The sequence below is a fragment of the Elephas maximus genome, chromosome 22 (assembly GCF_024166365.1).
Source record: "Elephas maximus indicus isolate mEleMax1 chromosome 22, mEleMax1 primary haplotype, whole genome shotgun sequence".
Taxonomy (NCBI): Eukaryota; Metazoa; Chordata; class Mammalia; order Proboscidea; family Elephantidae; genus Elephas; species Elephas maximus.
In genome coordinates this window covers 80,961,606-80,973,676 of record NC_064840.1, presented here as the reverse complement: position 1 = coordinate 80,973,676, position 12,071 = coordinate 80,961,606, and the positions used below count along the sequence as shown (strand labels likewise).

At 39.8% G+C, this 12,071-nt stretch overlaps 2 protein-coding genes across 3 annotated transcripts in view; one reads left to right on the top strand and one right to left on the bottom strand.

Annotated features, from left to right (window-relative positions):
* SNX25 (sorting nexin 25) overlaps positions 1-4,163 on the top strand; it is a 148,558-nt gene extending 144,395 nt beyond the window's left edge. The window contains exons 18-19 of the mRNA XM_049866249.1: positions 190-290; positions 848-4,163. Of these exons, the coding sequence (XP_049722206.1) occupies positions 190-290; positions 848-928 (182 nt within the window). The 3' untranslated portion in view covers positions 929-4,163. The remainder of the gene's footprint in view (positions 1-189; positions 291-847) is intronic.
* The window catches only part of LRP2BP (LRP2 binding protein), a 30,111-nt gene continuing 22,183 nt past the window's right edge, over positions 4,144-12,071 (bottom strand). For both annotated transcript variants that reach the window (XM_049866267.1, XM_049866268.1), the window contains 5 exons: positions 9,056-9,198; positions 8,870-8,975; positions 7,367-7,590; positions 6,560-6,734; positions 4,144-4,651 (listed from right to left, as the gene is read on the bottom strand). In XM_049866267.1, the coding sequence (XP_049722224.1) occupies positions 4,586-4,651; positions 6,560-6,734; positions 7,367-7,590; positions 8,870-8,975; positions 9,056-9,198 (714 nt within the window). In that variant the 3' untranslated portion in view covers positions 4,144-4,585. The remainder of the gene's footprint in view (positions 4,652-6,559; positions 6,735-7,366; positions 7,591-8,869; positions 8,976-9,055; positions 9,199-12,071) is intronic.

Sequence of the window (12,071 nt, the reverse complement as noted above, 5' to 3'; positions counted from 1 at the left end):
AAACTCTGAATACATTTATTTTCTTTTTAAACAATTGGAAAAACTGGCCATTCATGTTCCTTATGTCTCAGTGCCTTTCATTCACTGTGCATGTATCAGGTGACAGCTTTTCATGGACTGTCTGCGTTGTGCACTTTATCAACAGCAGCATAGATGAGAAATTTCATTCCATTTCATTTTTAAATTCAGATATGCTTCAGAGCCTTGTTGGACAGCAAAATGCCCGCCATGGTATAATAAAAATATTCAATGCGCTGCAAGAAACAAGAGCCAATAAGCATCTGTTGTATGTGAGTAAATTAACACCTACCAGCGGATTGATTATGTCTTGGCTTTTGTATTTCTGTTCACATTTTGGGGTAGATTTTAATCTCTTATGTTGTTAGTCACTCTTGTTACTTATAACCCTGAACCCATTTTCTCTGCTTTGTGTTTTTTGTTTGTTTGGCTTAAAAAAAAAAGAAGAAAAAACAACCCCCAGTGGATGCAGCCTTCTCATTCTCATACTCACTGTCTCTCTCGACTTCCGGTGCCACGTTTCTGCCTGACTGCTTGGTTTTCTTATCTCGGCAAAGCAGACTTTCCTGGTTATCATTGATGGTAGTCAGCAATAGTAAATATTGTTGATGGTTCGATAATGGTTAACAGACCATAAAAATGAATCAGTCTGGTGCTAAGTGGGCGTTTATTTAACATGAGAAATAGATGAGAATCGTTTGAGAGTCACTTATTCACAGAGAATAATCTCAGCCCTGAGTTAGACTTGCTCTCGTGTGTAGACGTCTGAGTAAACCCTTGGAGAAAAACACTTTTTTTTCCTACCTTTTTTCCTTCTCTCTTGGTTTAGGTGCTGATGGAACTGCTGCTAATCGAACTGTGTCCCGAGCTGAGAACTCATTTAGATCAAATGAAAACTGGTCCAGTGTGAGACCACACAACAACCCAGAGAAATGTCTGTGTGAAAACAGACATGAGACATTTCCTCTTTTCCACAGAGGGCCTGACTGAGAACCGTAATGATTTTTATTTTCGTTACCTCCCTCTGGTTTTATGTGAAGGAAGCAGAATTGGGGAAGGGGGCTTGATGCTATAGGGGCCACAGAGAAAAATTTGTTAATTATTGGTTTTTATTTAAATAGTAATGTAAATACTTTAAAGTTGAACATACTGATTGAAATACAGATGTTAAAATGTGATAAGAACCTAGGAAATATTTTAAATATTTATGAAGACAGTTTTGTTTAAAATGAACAACTGCAACTATTGTAGAGCTGATCTCCTCGCTGAGGATTCCGACCATTCCTTTACTCTTTCACGTATTGAAGAACGTTACCGTGCAATGCTTCGTGTAAAGTTGTCGTGGAAATTTTTTGTCTTTATTTTTACCAAAGATTTCCCATAGTTTGAAGCATTTGAAGCAATAAAATATAAAAATGACTCACAGGGCTCTGTGATTGCTGTCAGTCGCCATCACGTCAGCTGCGACTCACGGCAACCGTACACATAACATAACGCGGTGTTGCTCCGTCCTGTGCCATCCTCACCATCATCGTTGTGTTTGAGCGCATTGTTGTGGCCATTGTGTAGTGCCTTCCAACTTGGGGGCTCATCTACCAGCACTTTATTTCAGGCAATATTCTGTTGTTATACATAGGGTTTTTATTGGCCAATTTTTTAAGTAGAGTTCCAGGCCTTTCTTCCTAGTCTTTCTTAGTCTGAAGCTCCGCTGAAATCTGTCCACCTTCGGTGGCCCCGCTGGTATGTTAAACACTAGTGGCCTAGCTTCCAGCCTCACAGCAACACGTAAGTCACCACAGAACGACAGACTGACAGACGAGTGGTGGCCATGGCAATTAGGATGTTTCTATCTCAAAAAAGGGCTGAAACACAGTGGCTCCTCTGTAGGACTGTGCACGTAAGTATTTCTGCAAGGAAGATACAGTTTGCTGCCTCTCTCCAGAAACAGCATACATACGTGGGGGCTGGGGGAGGTTTGTAGTGAATGACAAGAGTCAAGTTAGTACCTGACTGGGCTGAGCCTTGAGGTGTGGGCAGGAAGAAGGTGGGGAAACAGAGGGGGAATTACTTCAGGAGCTGAGGGATTTCATTATTTCATCAGGCCTGTGGGCTAGAAGGGGTATTAGGTGAGATCCAAGGTACAGATTTTGTTTTCTTATTTGATGGTGGGGCCACGGACAAGTCACTTAATCAGTTTCCCTTGGTTTCACCGTCTGTGTGCGGTGAAAACAAAACGCCTTTCCCTCTCTAACCTCTAGGCGTCCTGCGTGGTACAAACGGTTAAGTTCTCAGCTGCTAACAGAAGGGTTCTTCTCTGATACACGTGGGAGTTGCCTTGAGTCAAAATCAACGTGACGGCAACTGTTTTTTTTTTTTTCTCTCTAACCCTTAGGAATATTGGAAACAAAACAATTAACAGGCAAAACTTCAGTTTGGAATTCATGAAAGAGAAATACCATATAAATTAAAAGTGGTATTGATTATATTATTGATAGGGTATACTTGCCAAGTTCTTGATACGAAACATAAGTTCTGAAAGATAATGATTAAAAATTGGTAAACCAAATTTGATCTGTGAGATTTTTCTAGTTACACTTCTTGATCCCTTTTTAAACCAGGATATTTGACAAATCTAATGTCGGTTATTTACATGGATAAGAATTATGCTTCATAGGAATGTAGAAAGGACGGTATGCAGTTCGAGAAGAGAAGCAGCGTGAAGCTGCCAGGCCCAGAGAACTCATCATACACAGCACAGCTACTAGAAGTGCCTACTTTATTTATACTTCTATCTGCTGTTTAAACTGTAGCTGTTACACTTATACTGCAGATGAGACAAGAAACTATTATTTTGACTCCCTAATATTTCTTTACAATGAATTCTCAGTTTTTCATGAGATAACAGCTAAAAGGAGTCTTACAGAAGTTTAAGAAAATTTGTATCATAATCAGGAAGCCTCATCTCACTTGAGTTGAAAGACTGGCTCCACTGACAGCGTCAAGGTGTGTACCACACCTGCAGCAGGGCAGGTTTGCAGGGGTTCACCTGTGCCAGAAGCACCTGCTTTATGATGATTTTATAATTCTTTGTCAGACTTACTGAAGAATTTAAGCCAAAAAAACTAAACCAACTGCCGTGGAGTCAATTCCAACTAATGGCGACACCATGTGTTTTAGAGGAGAACTGTGCTCCACAGGATTTTCAGTGGCTGTGGTCTTTTGGAAACAGATCAGCCTTTTTTCTGAGGTGCCTCTGGGTGGATTTGAACCACCAACCTCCTGTTGGTAACCTTGAACTTAAACATTTGTACCACCCAGGAATCCTGCAGCTATTTAGGCGTAGCATATTACCACATACAGCATATTCCTGTGGTTGGGTTCTCAGACTAGTTTTCAAGGATTGTTTAAGTTTATCCTTTCTGAGAGATCTAAGAGAGAAGTGTACCTGATGGCATCTTGCAGACCCAAGTCTGCTGAGTTTTCTTCCCTCGATGTAAAGATAAAATGAGGCTCCAGTAATAGAGACAAACCAGAACTTCACACCAGAACATTAACTCTGCATCCAGTGGTTCTTCAGTGACTGGCACAACGTGTCACTTGCATTTTCCCACTAAGGGAGATCCAGTTTTGGAAACGATGGTCATAGTTTATAAAATAAAGCCACATTAGTATGTTTGCAGAGAAGATATAAGCAAGGTACCACTGAGGCACTATATCATTTTCAGGACATTTCTTTTGCAGAATTGTATCCCTCAGAGTCTTCGCATGTGTATCCTGCTAGCCTTGGCTGTCAGCTTTTGCCATCATCCATGTCACTGATACAAGGGAAGTCTCTTGCTAATTTAATTTTTTTAGCCGTATTTAACTATAGTGATTATTGGTAGATGATTGCATTGCAGTTTTTTCACATTTACTTTATTTTGAAATACATTTAATATTTAAAAGTATAAAAATAGTTTAAAACACAAACATCTTGCTTAAATTATTATGAATATTCATCAGAAATATAGCAATTAGTCATTAAATTAAGGTTTTTAAGGGAAGGTATGGGGGACACCTAAACACTTGAATAATGTTTAATTTTTGTTTTAGTCACTTAAAATTTTTAAATGTAAAATCCATAAAGCTAAGAGTCAAAGAAATGTAGAGAACTAAACTTTGAAAAGACTCTTTTATAAGTCTGTAGTAGCATTTACACTTGTGAAGTTGTTGAAGCTGAAACTGCGCGGAGTCTTTTGGGACACTCTAAAAAAAAAAAAAATTTTTTTTTTTTAAGGAAGGAGAAAGACGCTTGTTCTTCAGAGCGCTCCTCAGTGTTTGACGTGGTCTAGGCCAGCCTCTAGGCCAGGGGTGGATCTCTGAGGATTCGTGCAGCAATTTGACCCTGTGGCTAGGTTTCAGGTTGTAAAACTTACAGCATAAGGATTCGAGAACAAAGGTAGCGTGTCAGTAAAACACCCAGGATCATGTAAGTGCAGTTGTAGAAAATAAGCAGACTCAGCTACTGTAAAAATACACATGCTGTACGGTTCCAGGGTTGATGATGGCTGCTGAGGCGCATTGTGGTCTAAATCCTCTGACGGACAAGTAGAGAGTGGAGCTCGTCTGCCAGCGCGGGGTTCAGACGACAGGCCTTGAAGTCGGAGAGAAAAGATTCCGTTACTTAGATGCGTTATAAAGTGCTGATTTTTCTTTTCTTTTTTTAAGAACAATAAAGTACAAAGAATTTCAAGGGAACATCTTAAGATACATTTCTGATTTCCTAGGAAAAAATAAGGTAAATTTAGAGTTAGCCGATGCAAAATAGGTGGTACTCAAAATTAACCCTGTTATCACTGAAAGGAGAGAAAATTTTATCAGTGCTGAGAATAAAGAGAATTTACACAGCATTCCGTGTTATGAATTATTAAAAGGAGTGAAATGGAAAACGTTAACATTCGGCCTCAGACTTGTTTTGATTTCATTACAGGAACACCAGCGTCTATAATAACCTCATTTATGTTGTTGTTAGGTGCCATTGAGTCAGTTCCAACTCATAGCAACCCTGTGGACAACAGAACGAAACATTTGTTGTTAGTCTTTATTATCACTAGAGTAAATAGTGATAAAGTGCATAATTTCATAGAGTCTCAAGATTTTGGAAGAGACATCAGAAGTTATCATGCCCAAATCCCACTCTGTACAGACATTGACCCTTCAATACTATGATAATTGGTGGCTAGGTATCTGCTTGGTTGCCTCCAGTGGCAGGAAGTCACCATTTTATGGGGGAAACTGTTTTATTTCCTAAACACTTATATTAGAATAGTCTTCTTTTTATGAAGCAGAAATTTTCCTTCATGTACTTTGGAGCATAGAAGAATCCTAGGAGGACATACAGTGCTGGTCTCATAGAGACCCTAAGATGCAAAGTAGGTGACAGTGTCTCCCAGCCTGACGGTGTAGATCCTGGAACTGGTTTGAAAATTGGTGTAATACAGAGAATGTTTAGGTTAAAAAAATAAAGACAACTATTACCCACACTATAGAATGAAGTGAAGGTGAATACTTCAAAGGCCAGTTATATTTGGCTGTGTACCGTGTTCCTGTATTTATGTGTTAATATGGGGTCCATCCTCTGGAGATTTTAATTTCAAACAAAATAATTCGGTGGTTTCCAAACTTGCCTGCACATTGGAACCCCCTGCAGAGCTTCAACAGACACTATGTTTGTGTTCTCCTTTCAGAGAACATAATTACTCTGAAATACAGCCTGGGCTTTGGAAGTTTTATAAGATCCCCTGGTGATTTTAGAATGCAGACAAATTTGGGGACCATTGCCGTAATATGATCAAATTCAGGCAGGGGGCTTAGAAAGTTGTTCCTTGTGTTATTACCCTGCTCAAGCTGAACAATTTTTTACAAAATATTTTACAGATTTTATCACGATATAGTTCTCCTTTGGGCTTTATAGATGTCATGCTTCCCAGTCATGCTGTTTATTGTTGTTTTAATTTACTTGCAGCTACTATTCAAGATTTACCCCCCTCCCCAGCCCCCAACAGTTGCCATATTTCCAAAAATCCATTTGGGATCAAAATAAACTGATCACATGGATTAAAATATGAAAAGACTTACTATAACTGATTACCTCAAACTCACCAGCAACCTCAAGTGTGGTAGATGCCAGGCATAAAAAACTGTTTTTAAAACCTCATTTCATGAAGGTCCTAGAATGTGGTACTTTCTGGGTGAAAGAAGCTGTGAACATTTGGCTGTAAAGTCTTGGTGCTGGGCTTTAGGCTGCTGATAGTACCAAAGTGAAAGAAAATAATTTGCATCAAAATAGGACTTTTACCATCTAAGCTTAATTATGCTAATAAGAATCTGACAGAATTGTCTGCAAGTCTGACAACCTCTGTGTAGGCAGAGGTTATCTGTACAGTAATTAAGTAGGAAAAAACATTAATCTATAAAGATATTCAAGACTCGTCTAAAACTCCAGTTAAGTTCTATTTGGGTCGTTATTCTAATGCTTACTTTAAACTGTGCTGAAGCTTACTTTAGAATAATAGTGTTTAGCTCTTGCTTCATCCTTGGTGATACCCAAGCCAAGCTGAAGACAGCGTGCATGGTAGAAAGAGGCCAAGGTCATGCCTCTGATGATGAACTCCGGGAGGCAGTCCGTGACCTGGGCTATCATGGGGATGTCATGCATCTCGTCATAATCAGCAATCCTGTTGGAGACATTAAACTGAAGTCACACGGGATATCAGTTATGATCTACTTTTTACAAAACGGCGTGTCCAGACGTTGTATGAGCAGATAAATGTAGGAAAGTACATGGAGCCTTATGGGATCGAGAGAATATTCCATATATTTTATAAGATACTAGTGTCAGGGCTTTTTGACTGTTCTAATTTTACATTTCATATCAAGCTATATTCAGTTGCACTGATAGAGTCTGTGGCTGGAGAGTGTAACAAGAGATTAAAAGATTATTTAATAAACATTTTTGATGTGCTAAGTTGTCTTAAGTACTTTACACATACTGTTCTTATAACTCTGCAGTAGAAATATTTTCTTCTTACAAATAAAGCAACTGATGCTCAAAAAAGTTAAGAAGGTTGCTTAAGATCACTCAGCTAATACACATAGTGAAAAGCGCTGAAATCCTGAAGACTGACGGCACAGAACTGTTATCCAACATGGTAGCCACCAGCCACACGTGACTATTGAAATTAAGTAAAATTTAAAAGTTCAGTTCTCTAGTTTCACTAGCCACGCTTCCAACGTTGTAGAAAGTTCTGTTGAACAGATCTAACAGGTAATAAGAGTTCTTGAAGATACCTTCATCCAGCTTATTTACCTTTTGGAAAATGTAGCACACTTTGTGAAAAATTTCATCTTATAGTAATGCTCCACGAGATTCCCTTGGGCATAGACATTTCCACGTTCCGCTGCTTCCCTTAAGCAGTGCAGGGCAGCTTCCATGTCCTGGCGGATGCCTTGTCCGTGAAAGTACATGAGACCAAGTGCACCTTGGGATTCCAGATTTCCATTGCCACATGCTTCGGAATGCCAATAAAATGCCTAAGGAAAAGCACCATTTCGCCAGTTATTATTCACAAAGTGAAATTACGAGTAAGGAAATACTGGGAGGAAAATAATCTCTAATTGTAAAGTAACATTATTCTTCATCTCTAGGAAGCAGCCCTGGCCCCTTCAAATATGTTTCAGGATGGCGCCAAAGTCACATACCTAAACGTGAGTGCTAAGGTGATCCAGCTGCTTCTACCCACTGAGCAGGTGAGGTCAGAGTTCAGAGACCCCACCCGAGATTCCTGGCAGAGCATCAAGCTGTCCCAGGATGCAAGATTTTCTGATTTTCCGAAGAGTAAGGATCCAGAAGGTGCAAAATAGAAACTAAGTGTGTGAAGGCTTTGAGATGGGCCTGTAACGAGGCTCGGAGGTAAAAAAAGAGCTGGAAGTGGATCTCAGAGATGGCAGTTGTATGTAGCATCACACAGATTTGTTTAACACTCAGCTGCTGTGAATGTGCCCGAGGGTGGTCTTAGTTGTTAGGTGCTCCTTACAAGTTTGCCGTTAATGGCTCTCTTACAAGTAGGACTCAACCCAACATGTCCTTCTCCTGTAGGACTTCTTGGAAAATGTTTCAATCACTAATGATTAAAGAGATTAATTTCTGTAAAAATCTTTAATTTTTAAATTAATACTTAGTATATTTTGCTTACTAGATTGTTAATTACTTCCTGAAGTCAGATGTAATAACATTAATTTATTCGTACTTGAAGGATTTGGGCTTTAATTTCAGAGCTCTGGGTCAGAGCTTTTATGGTGCAATAATAATTATTTGTAGATGTAGCTCTTTATAGTATACAAAATACTCTCACACCCATGGTTTCCTTTGGAAGAGGCAGGGAAGGGAGTATATATGGATAAATAAAGGTCTGACTCCTTGACTGCTGCAAATGGCTCCTGCACTCGGCTATGACCTAAGGGTTGGAGGTTTGAGCCCAATAGGAGGCGCCTGAAGAAGAAAGCCCTGGCCATCTACTTCCAAAAAGTCATCCATTGAAAAAGCCCTGTGGAGCACAGTTCTACTCTGACACACACGGGCTCGCAGTGAGTCAGACTCAGCCCCAAGGCAACTGGTTGGAAGACAGGTGTGAAACGAGCTTTGAGATTCTAAAGTGTAAATTTCCTTTACATTTCAAATAAATGTGAAAGATATTCAAAATGACAAGCTTATTCCTCACCACCCTCCTTTTAAAAAAGAAATGATGAAACATATCAATTTAAATATAACACTAGCGTTATTGAAAAACAAACAAAAAAAGGTACACGTTACCTTCTCTAGCTCTTTAGGCTCCTTTGTTGAGTAATATAACCCTAGGATACTCTGAGCCTTCACGCTAGCTTTCGGGTTTCCATTGTCCGCAGCAAAAAGCCACAGTCTAAAGAAGAAAGGCAGAGGCGGGTTATTCTTTTTTTCAGCATTTCATTAAAAGAAAGTCTCCTCCTCAGGTAAGAGTACCTTTCAGCTTCTTCATCTGATTGTTTGACGCCTTTTCCTTCGTAATAAGCTCGTCCAAGGTTGTATGCAGCTGCAAATTGTAAATGTCTTGCTTTGGGACATGGAGACTCAACAATTTTCTTCATATATTCCATTCCTTTTTCCTTCCACAAAGGAAAAGAACAAACAACCGCAGTTTTTAGTTTTACCCAAACTAAATTCTTTTCCCCCAATAATGTAGAGTATCCACCCTCTGACATGGTGTATAATATGAACCTATGTCCAGGTGTTATGGTTGTCCTGTAATCTGCAGGCTAGAGATAACAAAGAAAGAGGTAAAAATATATCTCCCGGTGAGGCATTCATAAGAGTTCTGGGATGGAAGACAGCAGCTTAGCCTCTCCCATCAGTTTTTAGCTTCCAGATGCCTCGGTATGGGTTTCCTTTTTTCTCTCCTCCTTACAATCTAATAACCCGTATCCTCAATTGGTACTCACTGAAGACAGAGTTCTTAGAACTTCTCAAAGTGAAAGACTAGGCAGTAACTTCTTTCACATTTACAGTTCTTACAGTACAGTTGTGAGCCTCAACAACTGCTTGTCTTCTCTCTCCAAGCACATCCCCCGTAAGCGTGCTCAGTGATCATGTACATCCAATGTGCTAATCTTCAAATGACATTGGCTACACAGTCACCGAGAAGGCTACAAGAGGTTCTAGCCACTAGCAACAAAAGGATCCCCCCCCAATATCCATCAGACCCAAACCGCCAACCGTCACACAAAAGGAAAAGATTATTGACAAATAGTCAAATACATTTTTGTACGCCTGCATTCTAGCTTTTACCTCCTCATTGCTCTCTCAAAGTACTATTGATGGGTAAACACCATGGAAATAGTAAAGAAAATAACAGTGTTTTGTTTTTCATGATTCCCTGATTATAGGGATTTATTTTTGTGAATATGTGAGTTGGGTATCTAGCTCCCCTCCCAGCTGGATACAACTGGATAGTAAGAGAGAACTTGTAAGTAATGGTCTTGGATGAAGTGGGTCCATAAATCCTCCCACAGATAAGAATTATTAAATCAAAGAACAACCTTTTAAAGGCACTGGGAAGTTGCTAAAGCAAACACAAGCTGGAGGAGATATTATTCTTGAAAACTGCATCTGGAAGGACTCCAAGAAATTCAGTCAGCCTGAGGCAGGTAAGCACAAACGAACCCTGTCGAAGGCACATCACAGTGAAACTACAGGGAGCCAAAGACGAAATCTTGAAAGTGGCCAGAGAAAAATGACACAGTATATCCAGGGGAACAGCAATGCCATTGTCTGACTTGTCACGAGAAATAGTGGAGGCCAGATTTCAGAATAACGTATTTAAAGGTGAAAGGAAAAACTGTCAACCAGAGAAACGATAAATGAAGGCAAGTTAAAGACATTTTCAGATCATCAAAATTGGAGATAATTTATCATCTGCTGACCTGTGCTACAAGAAATGCCCTTTAAAGGGAATCCTTCAGGTCGAAAGGAAATGGGAAACGATGCCAGGTGGCAACTCAGGTGGTAGGAGGGAATGGAGGCCACCAGCAATGGTGAATATGTAACAAATACAGACACATATATACACATGTGTGTACATAGGTGTAGAAGAAATAAAGCCAGGATGCTCCTTAGAAATGAGGATGGCGACACTTTGTCTTGCTTACTTTGGACAGGTCATAAGGAAAGACCAATTCCTAGAAAAGGACATCACGGTTGGTAGAGAGAGGTTCAGTGAAAGTGAGGGAAACCCTCAGTGAGATGGATCGACACAGCGGCCGCAACAAGGGGCTCAGACATCAAAGACCCAAAGGTGGCGCAGGGCCAGGCAGCGCTGTGTCCCGTGGTGCGTGAGGTCGCCCGGGTCACAGCTGACGCCCCAGCAACTGACTACACACACGCACGGGGAGCCCTGGTGGCGCAGTGGTTAAGAGCTCGGCTGCTAACCAAAGGGCCAGCAGTTCCAATCCACCGGCTGCTCTTTGGGAACTTCATGAGGCAGTCCACCCTGCCATAAAGGGTCGCTGCAAGTCAGTTGACAAGACGGCAAATTTTTTTTTTAAGTGATAAACACACAGTTAACAGTATTGGCTCTTAACCAAAAGGTTGGAGGTTCAAGTCCGCCCGTAGGTGCCTCAGGAGAGGCCTGTTGTCCTACTTCTGAAAAATCAGCCTTTTAAAACCGTATGAATCACAGTTCTAGTCTGACACACCTGGGGTTGTCATGAGTTAGTTGACTCAATGGCATTTTTTAATTTATATATGTGTATTTTCTTAATTTCCTTAAAATTTCCTTAATTTCCCTTAAAGCAAAAAAAAAAAAAAATAACAATGTATTCTGTATTTTGGGGTTTGTAAGATATATAAATGTAATATATGTACCACAACAAATAGCACTAAAGACGGGGGCGGTAAATGAAAACATACTGTGCAAGGTTCCTGTATCTGACCCTTTGGTTAGCAGCCCTAGCACTTAACCACTACGCCACCAGGGATTCCTCTCCTGTATTTTACCTGAAGTAATTCAATATTAACTCTGTAAATTATAAGTTAAAAATGTATACTGTGATCTCTAGATCAACTACTGAGACAAAAAACAAAGATGTATAAAGCTGGGAAATTACTGAAATGGAAAATACGAAATGGTAGTCAATTGTGCCATCAACATTTCCCACGGACTTGAAATAACGATTTTTGAAACACTACCCATGAATTTGTACAGATCCATTTCTGTACTCTCCATTTGGTTCTGTTTTATTTGTCCTTTCCTGAATGAACACCACACTGCTTTAACTACTGCAGATTCATACTAGTACTTCGCCACTAAATAGAAGTGTAAACAACTCACTCCAGCTTTTTGTTCCTTCTTCAAAATGAACTATTGCATATTTGTTTCACATGATTTTTTTTTTTTTTTTAGAATCAACTTGTCAAGTACCATAAAACATTGTACAAAATTGGATCCTGACTGTATTTCGTTTATAGTTGGATCTGGGGCGTG